General features: G+C 39.1%; 1 protein-coding gene across 1 annotated transcript in view; it reads right to left on the reverse strand.

Annotated features, from left to right (window-relative positions):
* Positions 1-8401: 8401 nt before the first annotated feature.
* The window catches only part of Vtcn1 (V-set domain containing T cell activation inhibitor 1), a 63013-nt gene continuing 53273 nt past the window's right edge, over positions 8402-18141 (reverse strand). The window contains exons 4-6 of the mRNA XM_048814574.1: positions 17435-17713; positions 12147-12316; positions 8402-10078 (exon numbers count right to left, since the gene is read on the reverse strand). Coding sequence (XP_048670531.1) covers positions 12192-12316; positions 17435-17713 — 404 coding nt within the window. The 3' untranslated portion in view covers positions 8402-10078; positions 12147-12191. The remainder of the gene's footprint in view (positions 10079-12146; positions 12317-17434; positions 17714-18141) is intronic.

Genomic DNA, 18141 nt, shown 5'->3' on the forward strand with positions numbered 1-18141 from the left:
TAGGTTAAGAGTCCCAAATATCTCCCTTTACTATAATTGTCCTCATTATTGCCCTTGTCACACAGCATTACATTTAAGCATTACACTTGTCTGTCTTCACTGGACTGTAAGTTCTTTAAAGGGAAGGATTATGATTTATTCTCCTCTGTCTTCTGCAGAGACCATGAAGTAGCTCACAATGTTTATTAAATCAAGCATTAATTAATATCTTTCTATCAGATGCACAGTTGTTTTATATAATTCCACTCAAAAGAAAAAAAAAAACAAAAAAAAGAAAGAAAAACGAAAGAAAACCTTGATGTTATATTTGGCTTTTAAGCTTTACTGTTGATAACAGTATTTCAGATTAGACTTCTATAAAATATTTAAAATAGCTCCCAGATCCCCATTATTACCCTTGTAAAATTCTTGGTGAAATGTTTCCGACAATCCTAGGGTAATTTTTTAGAGCTCTGTTTGTGCCTTTATATTATAGCACCCTGCAAGTGTGGCTTAAGTGTAGGGAGAGATGGGAGGTAGGGAAGAGTGGAAAATAGATTTAAAAAAAGTAAGGGAATTGTTCTTCAGGACTTGGGAGTTTAGTGGAGAATTCAGACTCATGTGTGATACTAATGATATTTTTTCCTTACATTTATTTCCTTTTTGTAGTTTACAATGCAACTTCACATTCTTTATTCTTCACCAAAGCCCTGTGAAGTAGATATTGTTAGCTCCATGTGTTAGTGTTTCCATTGCTGTAAAAAAAAAAAGTACCTGAGATTATCAAGGAGGAAATATTTATTTTGGCTCATAGTTATGGAAATTTCAGGCCATGGCCACTTGTCCCCATTGCTTTGAGACTGTAGAGCACAGTACATCATGGTAAAAGCACATGGCAAGGACATCTGTTCATTTACTTTGTGACAGCTGAAAAGCAGAGAGAGAGAGAGAGAGAGAGAGAGGCCAAGGCCATGTCCTCAATGACCTAGCTTCCTTCCAGAAGGCCCCACCTTGTAAACTTTTCATCACTTCACAAAGGACCATAGGCTAGAAACCAAGTCCTTAGCGTGTAAGCCCTTGAGAGCCCAATTATAATACCCATTTTAGGGATGATTATAAGCCAGAATGTGCTGTGAAAGTAAGAGATTCTTTTTTGTTTTCTAGATGCTGGGCATTTTTCCCATATCTAGGGCCCATCAACGTTAAATCTATAGTTCCTTACCAAATTCTGCACATTGCTTTTATAATTTATATAGGTATAATCTAGACTGCAACTTACCTTTAATTAGCAGAACTATTGTGTAATAAATCATGTACTCCAGATTGAGAATTTCTTAAATGAAACATGTGGTATAGTCCATTTCTTTTCTAACTCAGTAAGTCCTTAGGTACATAATTCTATATATTTATTCAAGACAAAGGCTGAGTGCATCTATATAATATTTGTGTGCGAATGAATGAAACTAGAGCATATATAGACATGGTAATAATTATTAGGGAGGTGGGTTTTTTTCTCTATAAAATTAAAAATTGTCGACAATTTTTAATGTATGTACATACTCAAGTTCCTATGCACATTAACTAAGGAAAGTTGAGAATCATCTGTCTTGAGTCCTAATAGATTCTTGGCTTATTTAGTCTACTAGTTGAATAGCCATTTTCCCTCGGTTTTCCCAGCACTTGTCAAAACATCTCCTTCTCATCTCCTCTCAGAAATGTGCATAAAACTTGCCAGAATTATTGGATCAGACCAACCACCACACTACATTGACCTATTTCTCAACTTTATAACCCCTCTATTTTGAACTAGGCCTAATGGATTCTTGCTTTCCTCCTCCTGAGGCAAATTACTTGTATTCCCACCATGCCTCAAAATGGTGGTTCTTGGTTCGTAAATCAAAAGTCGAAATGAGACTACAAGCAGGAAGATAACTTGAGAGGCTGAGGAAAATGTTCACTCGAGTGCTAATGCAAATCTGAGCAGAATCCTTACAGGTCTCTTCTTCCAAGTCCTGGTAGGAAGCTGGCTCACCCAGAAAGTGTGGCCTCACCCCAATGTCATGTGACATTGGTCATCTTTTGTGCTGCCTTTACAAGTGACCAATAGTCTAAGGACATTTATATGCAGTATTTTGTCAGCTCTCCCGCTCCTGTGACTAAAAGGCTCATGGTTTCAGGGGTCACAGTCCACAGACAGCCAGCTCCATTCCTCAGGGCTTGAGGTAAGGCAGAACATCATGGTGGAAGGGTGTGGCGGAGGGAAGTGGCCCACATAATGATCAGAAAGCAGAGAGAGAGAGAGAGAGAGAGAGAGAGAGAGACTCCACTCGCCAGATACTAAATATATAACCCAGACTCTCAATAACCCACCTCCTCCAGCCAAACCCTACCTGCCTTCCAGTACCACACAGTTAATCCCATCAGGGCTAATTCACCAATTGGGGTAAGGCTCTCATAACCCAATCATTTCTCCTTTAACCCTCTCCACAATGGCTGGTAGGGAGGTCTGATTATTCCTTTCCCTTAACTGTGCAGATACACATCTGTAAGGCCCTGGAATCCCTTGGCAGAACAACAACCTCGTACCTTCTCCTGCTCATGAGCTTTGGGGCTCCCCCCACTCCCGTCCCTGTCTCTCTCTCTTCCTTTTTTATTTTTTTTTTAATATTTCAGTTTATTTATCTTGTTAAGTAGAATGTGAAACCAAATTTATAGTTAATACCAGAGAATAGACTTGACTAGCGTTTAACGAGAACAGCTTCTATATAAGATCCCAAGAGACTTATAGAAAAGGGGCCAAATCCTAATATGAGCAAATAAAATTCATGTTTCAAGTAGGTTATACAAAAATCAATTTACATTCATTTCCCTTTTTTGGTAGTTAGAAAGTGCAGATTTAACAAAAGGTAGCCATATCCTTTCTAAGGACCACGCCAAATATAATTATGCAAACAATAAAACTGCCAGTCGGTTACCCCCAAATCCCAGTGTTTAGCTCTCAAACTTTAAGTCATTGAATTGAATAAGGATTGAAAGGGTTAAAAGTAAAAAAGCTATTGCCACATTCCAGATAAAGGGAAGCAAGAAATATATTAATCTATCAACAACAGGCTTAACCTAAAACTTTTCTAAAAGCTATAACATCATTTCACTATTTTTTAAGTGAAAAACTAGGGATTATTTGGCAATGTTGCTTTTTACTAGTAAACAATGATAAAATCAAATTATGGGAAAACCTAAGAACAAATATCAGTGAGGCACATACAATTGTTTTTAGGGTACTATCTGAAAAATTTGTGGATTATGCTGGCAAATAAGTCCTTATATTGTTGTTTATGTGATGGAGCTCCCCCTTTCTAAAAGGGCTTCCACAGCATCACGGTTGCCTACTCTCCTTTCTTATAAATATAATATAGGAAGTTCCTGTGAGGAGGGGTCTCTAACTATTGTTATGAGGCTGGGGTTCTGTTGGAACACTTGGCCCTGATGAGTTCAAGGCAGCTCTTCCCAGCGTAAGCAATATATCAAGAGCCCAGAAGGTTGTTCTGCTCCCTCAAATCCATTCACTTTTCACCAAATAATCTTATTTTATGTGATCACATGTAGCACCATGGGTGTGTCTATGTCTCGTTTGTATAACTTTGATCAGCATAGAGGTATTTTCTGTTTAAGGACTGAAAAAAAAAAAAAATAAGGGCTTTAGTGAGAAGGAAAGAGAAAAAAAAAAAAACCCAAAACAAACAAACAAAAAAAAACCAGTTTCTTTCCTGAAGGCCCCAGGACAGAACAGATTGTAATCTACCTCTGGCCCAAAGACAGCACTATTACTTGGCAATTTAGTTTAGTCCCATGAAGCCAAACTGCCCCCCTATGACTCAATTCTCCTCCTTTGAAGATTGGACACACACTGGTTTTATTTTTCATCTTTTCATGCTCGATGGTCTTTTGTAACATTTAAAATAGTAACCTGTGGTTTGGGGAGGCCATTAGCCAATTCAGTTCCCTTAACAGTGTCTACCTGCTGAGCCATTGTGCTCTAGTCTTCGAGTGTCCTCTGACCTGGTTTCAATTGGTAGCTATTTGGACAAGGTTTTCTGTTGTATCCCAACTGTTCAAACATTAAACATCTATTCTTGGTCAAATGGAGGAAAAAGCAAAGTTGTTCATATCTTTCTTGTTGTAATTCCTTGATATTCATTGGCCTTGCCCAATACATTGGGCCTTGCCCAATAATAGCTATTTTATTGGTTGCTCTATGTATGCAAGTGTTATGGACTAAATTGTTCCCTTGAGTTTATTTGTTGAATTTATAACCCCTAGTACACCTCAGAATGGGATTGTATTTGGAAATAGGGCCTTTATAGAGATAATTAGATTAAATGAGGTCATATGGGTAGGCTGTAATCCGGGATGTCCCGTGTTCTCAAGAAGAAGAAGAGATGTTGGGGATGCAGTCACACAGAAAAAAAGACTACATAAGGACACAACAAGAAGATAGCTATCTGCAAGACAAGTAGAGAACTTGTTGACACCTTGATCTTGAACTTCCAGTCTCCAGAACTGAAAAAGATAAATTTCTGTTATTTAAACCACCCAATCTGGGTATTTTATTATGGAAATCTTAGCCAATGAATGCAGCTAGATAATGTCATAACTGCTCTTTATGAATTATCTCATTTAATTGTCACAGGTACTAAACAAGGCAGGTACTATTTAGTCAGGAATTCTAATATCAATTTTGCCCATGGCAGGAACTCTGCTCATGCCTTACCCTGAGTAGGTCAATACGATATTCTGGTTCATAAATGGGTGAGGTGGGGAGAGGAATGAATAGAGTCAGGCATTTTTCTGACACATGTATCTTTATCCAGATGATGTTTACGTGTGCACTCCTTACTCATTATATTAGAGGAGCACAAGGCAGCGTCCTTAGAACAAGTTAGAATGAGGTTTGCAATTTCACTGCCAGCCCCTTTGTGAGTCAGAGAAGGCCAGAGCATTATGGAGGAATCATCTACTGCAGAGAGGAAACTTTGTCCTCGTGACAGCTGAAGATCTTCATGGGCAACAAAACTGAAAGCCCCCAATAAATGCTCATGCTTTCATATCAATAATAACCTTATACAGCACTTTTACACATGTATGTACTCTCTCAGAAATAATATGGGTTTGATGGTAGAGTTGGGTTTGAATTATGGTTAACTGTTGGTTATGTCATCATCGGTTTTAATTAACCTCTCAGGGAAGAGGTAAAATGGTAAAATGGTAATGGTGATGGTAGTTGGGCTGAGAATTAGGATTGAATGTGAGAAATACCTACTATGATGTCTGACACGTAGCAGGCATTCAGTGGTTATTTGCATCAGTGGAACTCAGACTCAATAATAGTTAAAAGTTTGTATTAGTAACGTTCTCTTCAAATACATCTCATGTTATAAACAGTGATCTTTAACTACAGCCCTGGTGCATAGAAGTGGAAATGTCTATTGTTCAAAAGCATTCTCCACTTCTTCATTGAGAATTCCCAGTCTACACTGTAGGACTCCAATTATCTCTGACTAGTTCATTCTTATTGCTTTAGTTAAATGAAGGAAAAATTCACCTGTATGGGAGAGTCATGCATTAAGCTCATGAAAAAAGGTAGTTGATAAACTACCTTCTCATGTGTGGCCTGGGGTCAGGGTGGAGCTTTTACAGAAAGAACAGTGGAAAGATGGAGAGTATGCAGGATTTAGAGGAGAATTTACTGGGAACATGTTTTTAAAGAGGAAAATGAGAGGAACTAAACACAATTATCATTTCTTTAATAGAGCCTTATTTAGCATGATTGACTCTCCATCTTTCCACTGTTCTTTCTGTAAAAGCTCCACCCTGACCCCAGGCCACACATGAGAAGGTAGTTTACCAGCTACCTTTTTTTCATGAGCTTAATGCATTACTCACTCTCCCATACAGGTGAATCTTTCCTTCTCTCTTTTACTATAAACTCTCTTTATGCTCCAACTTGTTGCACATCCAGCATCACCTACGCTATGAACTGGATCTACCCCTTGAGTCATATATGGCCACCTGAGCCATCTTATCAAAATCAAAGTCAAATCAAGTACCACAAGTCCTAGAATTTTATCTGTCAAAACTTAATTCTCCCTATGATACATGGATGGTTACAAATTAAATCTGGTAACTGTAAATATGGAAGACCAGAAAGAAAGGAAATGGTTTTAGTCTTCTATGATTAGCTAGCTAGATTAACCCTGGCTAGATTAACAGAGCACCACTCTTCACTTGTTTTAAGGAAAACATACAGGACTAAAGTGTTCATAAAGTCTTATCTGAAGTGAGTTTTGGGTAAAGAATCTTATAATTGAAAATACTTAAGAGACCTTTCAGGCCAGGTGATTAGACTTGAATTGAAAAGATAAAGGTGAAAGTTATGACTTAGAGGAGTCGGGCACTGACATATCGGGAGCAGCCATGTCTTCCCATGGACTGGGCCTCCTGGAGAGATAACTACAGGCCTCCCTTTCCAGGCTGTGACATAACGGTTCTGACCCAGCAGACACCATCAGTAAACAAGCCTTCCTGGGAAATATTTACTCATCCTCTTTCACAGAGCAAACTTCCAAAGACTGCCTGGGTCCCCATACTTATCAAATTATCATCATTGAGGGAGTCTAAGTGCACAACAGTAAAAAACCAATAAAATGTGACTTTGTGTTAAATTGCACGTATAGGCTAAAGAGAGTGAGATCATGGTGGGTTGGCCCACTCAGAGGTAGTGTCACCAGGAAAGGATTCTTGCTAGATCTTGACAGTGGGTAAAATTTGAAGAAAGATGGGAGAGAGCATACTTATGTTTCCAGACTTTATTTTTAACTGAGGACTCCCAAATGAAAATTCCTGGAACTAATTGAGCACATGGTAAGAGTTTGAGTTAGATCCCATGTCCAGGTGGATGTGTGGAAATTCATCCAGCTGAAGGGAGAGTGGGAATTTCACATATCTTCAGTAGAACCAAAACATGCTACATATTTCATAGGGCAGGGGCCTTATTATGTAATAATAATTCCTTGCACACCTTCTCCTCCAATTAAAAGTGTACATATTGAAGTCATTGTGCACTTAAAGGAAGTCTTCCTACAACCCAGGTAGACTTCACCTTGAAGTCTGACTTGTTTGCTTCTCGCTGTGTTAATACTTCTGAAATGTTTTGGCTTTGGGCATTTAGTTTTGAACAGTTACAGATGCTTGTGGTATATATCATATTTTGCTTTGTTTGTATGTATCTCTTGTCTAATGCATCTGCTGTGTCTAATGCATCATGGACAGGCCACAGAAGTAATAGGGGTTAGGCGTGTTTATGCTTTCGTACTTTCATTAACCTTTCTCTCTTACCGTTTGAATCTGAAATCTTTTCCAAAGGCCCGTGTATTAAAGGCTTGGTGGTCAGCCTATAGCACTATCGAGAGGTGGTAGAGGCCTAGTAGAAGGAAGTGAGGCCTCCTTTAGGAGGTTGGGCCTGGAGGAAGGAAGCTGGGTAATTGGGGGAGTATTCTTGAAATGGATATTGGGACCGCAATGCCTTCCTCTCTCTTTGCTTCCTGGCCACCATCAAGTAAGCAACTTTATTCTACCATGTGCAATTAGTCATGATGTTCTGCCTCTCCACAGGCTCCAAAGCAACTATGGACTAAAATCTCTGAAATTGTGAGCCAAAATAAATCTTCCCTCTTTTAAGTTGATTCTCTCAGGTATTTAGTCACAGTGGCAAAAACTTGACTAACAGTTTTTTTTTTTTTTTTCTGTAACAGGTTTATTGGGATCAAGCTGAGAATGCACTGGTACAGAGTTATTCTGAAAGTTCCATGGGTATTTGCCTGTCAGAAATTAAATTTTCTACAGGTTTTATCTTTCTACCAGTTACCAGTGTGGCTCTTGGAAAATTATATTAACCTGAGGAGCCCGTGTATGAGCCAGTGACTCACACTTTGTATTGGATCTCTGGGTCTTTATCTGAAAAGTGAGAAGATTAGAAAAGATAATTTTGAGATTTTTCTAGCTCTAAAATTTGAGAATTTGATAATTCCTCAGTAGTAAGAGTCAGATTTTCTTTTTCTTTTTTTAAAGTTGAGAGCAGTTAGTTTGTCCAATTATACCTATTTTCCTACATTTATCTGCCTCAAGCTCAGTGTCACCAGCATTTTTCCAGATGGAAACATGCTAGGCTAGTATAAACCCAGTCAAATATCCTTCAAAAACTAGGCCTGACACTAGCCCCTTCTCACAGGATCCTGTCATTACCCCACCCCACTCACTCCACCAACATTGAGAGAAGGCCTGTTATGTGCGAGGTACTAGTCTTGAGAATCTGTTTCATGGCTTTTAAATCCATCTTCTCTTTCTTTGACAGATCAGGCAGACAACAGCATAGGAAATGTATATTTAATAATCTTTCTCTTGAATGGTCAGCGCTCTAAAATGAGGTTTTTCTATAACAAAATGTAACACAGACATGGTAGTTCAAAGGGCCAGGGAGGCAATGGTCCACCTACGAAAAGTGTGGGGAGGGGGCTGGAAACAAAACATTCTTTTTCATCAAGATTTTGTTCCTCAAAGCCTCAAAAGGTCATTTCCCTGCTTTCTTTTAGAAGTCTCTGTGTGGGCTAGCATATAGCTCAGTGGTAGAACACTTACCTAGCACACTCCAGGCCCCGTCAGGACCTTAAAGGATGAAAAAAAAAAAACTTCCAAAGTCTCTATGTGTTCAAGAAAGGTACATATTTGTTGCCTTAATTTGTGTTTTGGCTAGGCAGAGTCCTGAGACCTAAAATCCAGAGTGAAAGAACTTGAGATGGAATTTAGGTTTCTTACAGAGCTTAGTTCATAGGGTAGAATAAAGGGAAAGGAATTTAGAAGCTCAATGAGCTAAAGATAATCCCATTAGGAATTTCCCTCATGCCTTGTCAACTCTGTTCACTGAAAGATGTTATTCTGGTTGCCCAACACAGAGATCTGGCTCTGAGCTGAAGCAGTAGCCAAAGGGGCAGTAGCCAAAGGGATAGAAGCCAATGCTTGTTTTTAAGAAGCAAATAGGTTTGTTTGCTCTCCTCTCTCCTAGTTTTCTTTCTACTCTAAATCAGGGTTTCATGACTTTGGCACAATTGACATTTGGGACAGAGAATCCCTGTTGTGGGGAAATGTCCTGTACATTGTAGGATATCAGGCAGCATCCCTGGGATCCATTCACTAGGTGACAGTGGCACCTTGCACTGCCTTACTCAAGTGGTGACAACCACAGTTGACTCCAGACATTGCCAAATGTCCCTGAGAGAAAAGAGGGAGTAAAATCACTCCAATTGAGTCCCAGTGCTTTGGATGCTGTTGAAAGCTGAGGTATAGAAAGAAAGTAGAACCCTCAAACCTTGTAATGACATAATGTCACACAATAAGGTGAGAGAGCCTTCCTTGGGCCATTCACAGGTCAATGCCAATCTGAGAAATAAAATGCCATTTGTTCAAAAAAGAAGGTGCTAAGATTATTTAGAAAACCAGTGTCACCCAACTTCTTTGTTTACACCAAAATTATAATTTTCCACATCTTTGGCATTTGTCAAGTGGGAGAAGCAGCCAAGGCACTTTTGAAAGCATTGTAATGAGAAGTGAATCATTTGACCCTTCACGAAAATGCAGTCACCTCTGAGTTGTGAAGCTGATTTGCAGTTTCTTAGAGCATATACCACAGCTCAGTGTGCAGAATATAAGATATGAATATATGGTGGTTGAAACTTTCCAGGAACTTCTTCAAAGCAACATTACAGCACATATAACTAAGGATTCAGTAAGATGCAATTATCCCATCCTCTCACTCCCCAGGAGTTAACGGAGAAGGGGAGGTCCCTGAGTCATGGGAATATACTTGTCTCCACATGCATTCTATTGAGCAGTCTTAACATGCTTCTCCAGTCTGGATGAATGATTTCCCCAACTTTTAACATGTGTCTTGTTCATATTGGAGTCTTCTGTGGGTTGCTTTTATCTTCTTTTTATTTCTTGTTCTTGTTTGTTCACTCCAGACTTCTAGCCATGAATTCATTTCCCCCTAGAAATATAAAACTAGGTCATATCTTATAAAAAAAAAAGTTCTGTAGATTCCTGGGATTCTGAAAATAACAGCAATAAGATACCATTACAGCCTCTCAGCAAACATTTATTGAGAACTGAAAGTCTCTCTGCCACTGGGTGAATGTATCTCTTGTTTAGAAATGGGCTTATTTTTCTGTGTTTTAATGTGGTTCTGTCATGGCCATATGATCTCATGAGTTGCTGAGGGAAGGTGGATGGTTTAAAATCTCGTCTTAAAGGGGATTCATTTCAGTGACAGTCTCAGAGAAGAGCCAGGTCCTCAGAGCAAACAGAAACTGAGAGCTGAGGTGTGGGTAGGTTCCGTGGTGGAGGATCCTGGGAAAATAGCTTCTGCCTCATTCCCAGTCTGAGAGTGTGTATAACTACACGAATTGAACAGTTATACCATGTGTCTTAAATAACGATCTATCCACTTTTAAAAATCTATTTGATTCAAGGTTATTCCTCTGTAGTTCTTGGGAGAAAGAGCTGTGTCGCCATAGCTTGCTGGGTAACAGTATATAGCCCTTACACTGTGTGTGAACATGATCTTTTACATACTTTCAACTAAAAAGGCTGCAAATTATTGCTCAAAGGGAATACAAGGTAAAGACGAATAAGCTGTACTTTACCGGTCATATTATCTACTTGTAGGTTATTAGAAATTCATTTACAGTGTTGTAGGGGTTGAAGGAAAGAAGATTGGAATCCTTCTTCTAGTAGTGAGATCCCCCGGGGATAGCTTCCTCGGGGGAATCTCCCTCTGCTTGACAACCATGTAGGATTGGGAACTGACAGGTTTTCTTACAAAGAATCTACTTTGTGCACTGTACTGTAGTAAGAGTTTGGAGAACAAGATGAAAAGAAGCAGAATAACAGATCTTTGTCTGTCTTAAGGTCTTAACCATCTAGGCAAGGAATACATGTGCTGTAAAAAGAGTGAGATATAAATTATACATACATGCCAAGGGCCCTCAGGAAAGGGGGTTTAAACTAGAAAGCACTTTCCTGAAATGGATAAAGGAATTCATGGATATGGATTCCTGCAGAGTAGATTTCCAGAAAAGGGCAGAATGAGAGAGCAAGACCAGAGAAGAGTTGAGAGGAGGAAGTCCAGGGAGAGAAACTGAGAGGGTCATGACTGTAAGATGAGGACTTGAACTTTGATACAGCAGTGCCCAGAGAGTCATTCTGGGCTCCAGAGCAAAGAAACTTTGTGATTCAAATAATGTTCAAATACTTTTGTTCTGCTTCCTTGCTTCCTACAGAGAGAAGACAGAACAAGTACAAAGTTTCAGAACTAGTCTGGGTGTGAGATGATGAAGGCTGGATTAGGGACCATCTGAGAGATAACACAGGGGGAAATGGCCTAGTGGGTGGCGACACTTGGACATGCAGGACAGAGGGGAGACAAAGAGCTCTAGTACTGAGTCTGGAGGCTTGATAGGGAAGTCACTCAGGAAGGGGGAGTATTAACTAAAACCTCATGAGTTTGGTTTTATACAAATTTCATATGCAGTAGAACATTCAGAAGGAAATGTCCTAACAATAATCGGAGCCAGAGATCTGAATTGAGAATGAGAAATCTTGGCAGAAGGGCTTGCTGGTGAATCATCTGCCAACCGTCCCTTCACCAGGGCCTGAGGTGGAGGGGTGGTAAAGAGGTCACTAAGGTAGGTGCATGTCATCATGCTTTGTAAATGACAATAACATCCAGAGGAATTAATCAGGGCTGAACATCTCTTCCTCCTCAATAAGATATTTTTGTCTTCACAGATGACTCCATAAATGAAACGGTGCTTGAATTTACACAAATATTTGAATTGTGCAGAGTTGGTTTTTCTACAAGTCTGTCAATGATATCTCTGCTCTCTTGTAAGCCAGCAAATGATTGCCTTTCACAGAAGTAGTAGAAAGAAATAGCATCATGGGCTGGCACCATTGAATGTTGCTCTCTGTGGCTGATGCTGCAGGCTGCTTGACCCTTGTTAGGAACACAGGCACACACACGACCAAACTCCCACACCACTGGGGGTTTATCTCACCTGTTGTACCAATAACTTTGCCTGCTTTTGTGTGGCCAAGGCATATTATTTTAGCATCAGGTAAGGGGAGAGTGGCAGGAGTACCCAGATGACGGCAAAGAAAGAGGAGACACATGAGGAAGCCTTTGAGTTCAGCAGCTGCAGGTGGCTCCGCCTTTTGATCTCAGAGTCTGGAAAGGGAGAGAAAAAAGTTCAGGGTCATCTAAGAGAAGTTGAATGTGTTCTTCGCATGATTGTTAGCAAAGAAAAGTACCTGTAGACCTGTTCCTAGCACAACCAATCTTGTACCTCTTCCCCCACCTTCTTGCAACTGGCTTAGAAGCAGAGCGTTCCCTTTCTTCAAAAGAAGTCCCATTCCAGACTCACTCCAGGGAACACTCAGCCAAATGAAAAACTATACCAATAAAGAAACCGTTATTGGTTTCCACATAAAGAATAGGCTAACTGAACAGCCACAGCCAGTCTTTGGTTTTGGACACATTCTTTGCCCAGGCGTTGACCTTTACAGGTCCTGTGTCATCGGCTTTCATCACACCTCTATGAAGGGACAAGGAATTATTGTTTTCATTTTGAAGGAGAAAAAGGTGGAAGTGAAGAAATAAAATCACTCTTCTTTTGCTCTCCAGTCTCGTTTAGTTCATTTCAGTTCTGTCGCTTACTAGCTGTGTGCTTTAGACAAGTTACTCAACATACATTTGCTCCAATTTCTTCCTCTATAAAATAGGGTTAAAATAATAGTAACCGACTTTACAGGGTTCTGTTGAGGACTAATGAGTGGTTAAGTACATATTAAGTACTTAGAATAGTGCCTGCACATAGTAACCACTCCATAAGTATTAGCTACAGACACAACAATAATAGTAGCCCCACTGAAACCTAATAATCTTTCCTTCCATGTTCATCAAGTATGAATCTATTTTCTTAGCTTAATTCTGTCCTGAGTTCCACATCTGGATTTACAGTTGCTACTAAATATGTCAGTTAAAATATAATTGTTCAGTAAATATTTTTGAGCGCCTACTGTTGGGAATCCAAACAGTCCAATAAATTACACCCTCTTGCCAGCCTTGCTCAAAAGCAATTACAGAGAAGGACAAAAAGATTAAGGCAACTGAAAGACCAAAATACCGCCTTTATTGCCCAAATTCTGAAAATAAAAAAGGGTGTTTTGTAGGCAAAATCAGACCAGGGCCAGCTTCCTTCTGCTAGGGTAGATTCTACCCCTGAAAAACCAATGGCTTGGAGGAACAGAACAGAATATATACTTCCTGAGAGTTAGCCACAGAGAAAGGAGAAAAGAAGGCGCTAAGCTACAAATGTCCAGTGTCTCCTTCTGTACTCATCACTCAAATAAACTGTTTCCCCCTTCTCTGGGAAGGAATGAAAGAGGGAGGAAGAAAGAGGCTAAAAAGATTACATATGTTAAATATCATCTCTTACATACATAGGATCTCTTTTGATAGAAGGAAATACAGGGAGTAGGGATGTAGTTTCTCCCCAAACCCATCACATGCTGGGTGATGTGCCAAACATGGAACATCTCTTCCTGTTTACACCATGGACATTCTTCTTCTTCTTTTTTTTTTTTTTTTTTTTTTGCTGGTAACCTTACCAACCTCCTAAACAGTCTGGGTACAAATATCAAATCCATTTTGATTTATTTCTCTTGACCTTCACATTTGCATCACTAAGCCCGGTAGAAGGCTTTCTTCAAGTATCTTGATTCTCCTTTCTTTTCTTTCCCAGTTATTATATATATAACTGCTCCAGTTAATATGCTCATAATTTCCTCCCTTGGACCACTGCCATAGGCTCCTAACTTCAAGACTTATTATTTTACCCACACTATTTTTCTTCTCCTTCCAGAACCCAACTTGAACTTTGCCTTATTTACTGACCCACTCCAGTAATAATTAACAATTCTTTCCTGCAAGAACCATATCTATACTGTGATAAACTTTTCTTATTATATTTGTGCTATTAATCTCAGTATCTCATGGTGCTTAAAAAATGCTGTGAACATAACACCTGGCACATAATATATACTTCTTGGATGAATGACTTAAATTACCAGTATAGTTAGAGAATAAGAGATTTACATCCTATGACCCCCCTTCAGTGGCTTCAAAGCATGTATGGAGTTCCTACATTGTGAATAACAAGAAGGAATTCTGTTTATTTTTTTAATTTTGAGCTATCAAAAGTTGTATTTCTTGCCAGGCATGGTAGTGCAGGAGGCTGAGGCAGGAGGATTGCAAGTTTGAGGCCAGCCTCAGCAACTTAAAGGGGCCCTAAGCAATTTAGTGAGTCCCTGTTTCAAAATAAGAAATAAAAGGGCTGGGGGCATAGTTCAGTGGAAAAGTGTCCCTGGGTTCAACCTCTAGTACAAAAAAAAAAAAAAAAAGTACAAATACAAGTTTTGTTTCTTCAAGTATCTTTTGATTCTTCTTTCTTTCCCATTTCTATTGCTCCAGTTAATCATTGCCATAGGCTTCTGACTTGAAGGCTATTTTTCTACCCAAACCATTTTGGAAGTTCCGATGTATCTGATAAGCATATAAGGAAAAGAGGAACTGTTCACTGAATACAAGGTATTCTCAATGTCTAGGTTGTGTGTAGTCATTGCCTTTTCTGCCAAAAGGCGTTAATTATACACTGTGGAGTTGTTTTGTTTTTTTTAAGATTTGAACTGAATTTTGTAAATAGCCAGTGTTCATTTCCCCTTCTTTTCTGGCCAGGCCTTCCGTCAGATCCTGCACACTGGTCTAGAGATGGTCAGCTTGCCCACATCAACCCGGTCAGTCCTTTTGGGGAATGTAGAATGGCACTGATAGACTGAGGTTCGGTCTGTTTACTCACCTGGTTGACCGAGACTTTTTAATTTTAGAGCTTTTGGTAACCACATTTTCCCACATGGAAACTAAAAGAAGGTGGAGCAAAGAGAGAATCACATAGAAAAGAGAGACGAGGAATCCCAATACAATTCAGTTCCTGGTTTCAGCTGTTTCTGAAGCAAACTGCCCTTTTTAACTTGGGTTCCATGAGACAACCCAGGACTCTGAATGAATCCTTCTTTTTAGCTTAGACTTATTTATTTGAGTCATTCTCTGTTAAAGGTAGCTAAGAGATCTAACCAGATCATCCCCAGTTTTTTTCAAAATAGCTCTCTCCCTCCCATATATTTTCATTAGATAATTTTAAAATGTAGTTAAAAAAATCACATTTACCATATTAACTATTTTCAAATGTATAGTTCAGTTCTTTTAAGTATATGCACATTGTTGTAAAACAGATCTCTCTAGCTTTTTAATCTTGCAGATCTGAAACTCTATATCATTAGACATCAGCTTGTTCCCCACCTCCTCCATCCCACCTGTGGTGGTTTTTGTGAGTTTAGCTAGTTTAGAAGACTCATATAAATAGAATCATATAATATTTGCCTTTTTTTTTTGGTAGCTAAACTTCTTTATCTTAGCATAATTTCCTGAAAGCTCATCCATGTTATACCATGTGATAGGATTTCTTTTTTTTTTTTTTGTATTGGGGATTGAACCAAATGCCTCATTCTACCACTGAGCTACAGTCCCAGCCCTTTTCATTTTTGTTTTAATACAGGATCTCATTAAGTTGCCCAGCTTGGCCTTTTGTGATCCTCCCAAGTTGCTGGGATGACAGGTGTGTGCCACCATGCCCAGCTGATTTTCTTTTTTTCAAGGCTGCATACTATTCCATTGTATGTATACACCAGAATTTTTCTTTAATCCAGAAAAATTAAAGAAATTAATTTAATTTTTAATTAAAATTAAATGTCATTGATGGACATTTTGTGTTGCTTCTACCTCTTGATTATTGTGAATGATGCTATTATGAACACGTGTAAGCAAATATCTCTATGAGAGACTTTGAATTCTTTGGGATGTATACCCAGAAGTTGGATTACTATATCATAGATTCCATATGGTTTTTTATAATGGTTGCACAATTTTACAATCTTGCCAACAGTGCATGAGAGTTTCAATTTCTCAATATCCTCACCAACCCTTGTCATTTTCTGGGACTCTTATGTGTATGATAGTAGCTACCCTAATGGGTATGAGGTGATATCTTATTGTGGCTTTAGTTTGCATTTCTCTGATGATTAGTGATTTTAAATATCTTCTTCATGTGCTTTGGGGGCATTTGAGTATCAAATTTTGAAAAAAAGTCTATTCAAATCCCTTGCTCATTTTAAAATCTGGCTATTTGATTTTTTGTTGTTGAGTAGTAGGAGTTCTTTACATATTTTGGATATTAACACCTTATTAGATATATGATTTGCAAATATTTTCACCCATCCCATAGATTTCTTTTTCATATATATAATTTTAAATAAAAATATAAGCTGTTATGAATGTGATTTAGTCAGTTAAATTCAGCAAACATTTACAGAGCACTTAAAATGAGCAAGATATTTTCTGCCTAGTTCCAGGCTTGATATAGATAGCAAATCTCCTGACAAACTCCTTCCTCTACAGTTTGAATTCAATTTAGCTCCAGGAGGGATTTCTGAAACATCATAATTTAGTCTGTGCATTTTCTTGACACTAGCTCAACCCTAGGTTTTGTGTGCATTAAAGTACTGCAGGAAGTACTGAGGATGTGGGTCTAGGGTCCTGGGAGCCCAGCTCAGTCCAGGGATTTCAGATTAATTCTGGACTAATATTAGTGAAATCATGAGTCAGTCCCATGGGGGCTGAATAAAATGGAGTCAGAGTCTAGACCTTAAGTCTTTAGATTCTCAAAGGCAGATTGGAACCAAACCAGTTTGGGGGAACTTAGAGTATAGTTATCAACTAGATATATCAAAGATGTCAAATAATCATCACTTCCCCACAACCATATCAAAGTAGTTCCACTAAGTTAGACAGAGCCTCAGAATTCTAAACACTGGTCTCCAGAAAACCAATCCATGAGAATGCATACAAGATGAAACCCAATTGTCATCTTTAACTATAGGCTACAAATATTGTGCTGTGTTAGGCTTTCTATAACATAAGGCAGTCCAACCTGGAATCTCGTGACCAAGGTCTCAGTGAGAAAGACTCTAGAGATTTTTCGGACCCTATCATATTACGTCTGTTAAATAAATGGAATTTTAATGTAGACATTATTTTCCCCACAATAAACTCATACATAAAGCATGGAGAGGGCTGGGGATGGCGCTCAGTGTAGAACACTTGTCTAGATTGTGTGAGGCCCTACGTTTGAGCCCCAGCATCACAGAGGGAAGAAGCATGGAATCAACCCACCTGTCACTTTGATATCCCCTGTGGCTTTGGCAATGTTGTTTTCAATCATACAGGAGTATGTGTTGTTGATGTTGACGTTGTAGAGCACCGAAACAACCTTCATGGTCACATTCTCCGAGTTCAGCTCAAAGCTAGTGTTGGAGACTTCTGAGAAGTTGGCTCCCTGATTAACTTGGGATGTCCAGACCACTGTGGGCTGGGGAAACCATCGGGGAGCCTCACAACGCAAGTTCTCTGAACTGGCATTATATTCCACGTTCATCTCTGGCATGCTGAAGGCTGCAGAGTCAGAGGTTAAAAAGGACAAATGTCAAAGTCAGACAGATAAGACAGACTTGAATTGCTAGGTCTCCAAAAGCACAAAAGGTTATCACTATCATTGAAGTGACTCAGTACTTCCCCAGGGCAATGTCTGTTCATGGCCCATTTTACTGTAGATGTAAATGATGGTTTGCTCATAGTGATGCTATACATGATATCCATTTGGCTAATATCACAAACCCCCAGGACCTAAGTTTTCAATATATTATTGTTACATCAGATGATGTCCTCTAGTAAGATGAGCTCCAATGATTACAGAAAAGCTTATTTCTTAGGACAATTGGACATTTTTTCAGGAATCTTTGGAATCCAGCCTTCTGGATTTTATATATTGTTCTTCCTAGAGGATAAAGTTAGGTCAGTGGGGGGGGGGGGATGGAAAGAGA

Source organism: Marmota marmota, unplaced genomic scaffold, assembly GCF_001458135.2.
Source record: "Marmota marmota marmota unplaced genomic scaffold, marMar, whole genome shotgun sequence".
In the NCBI taxonomy this organism is placed as follows: Eukaryota; Metazoa; Chordata; class Mammalia; order Rodentia; family Sciuridae; genus Marmota; species Marmota marmota.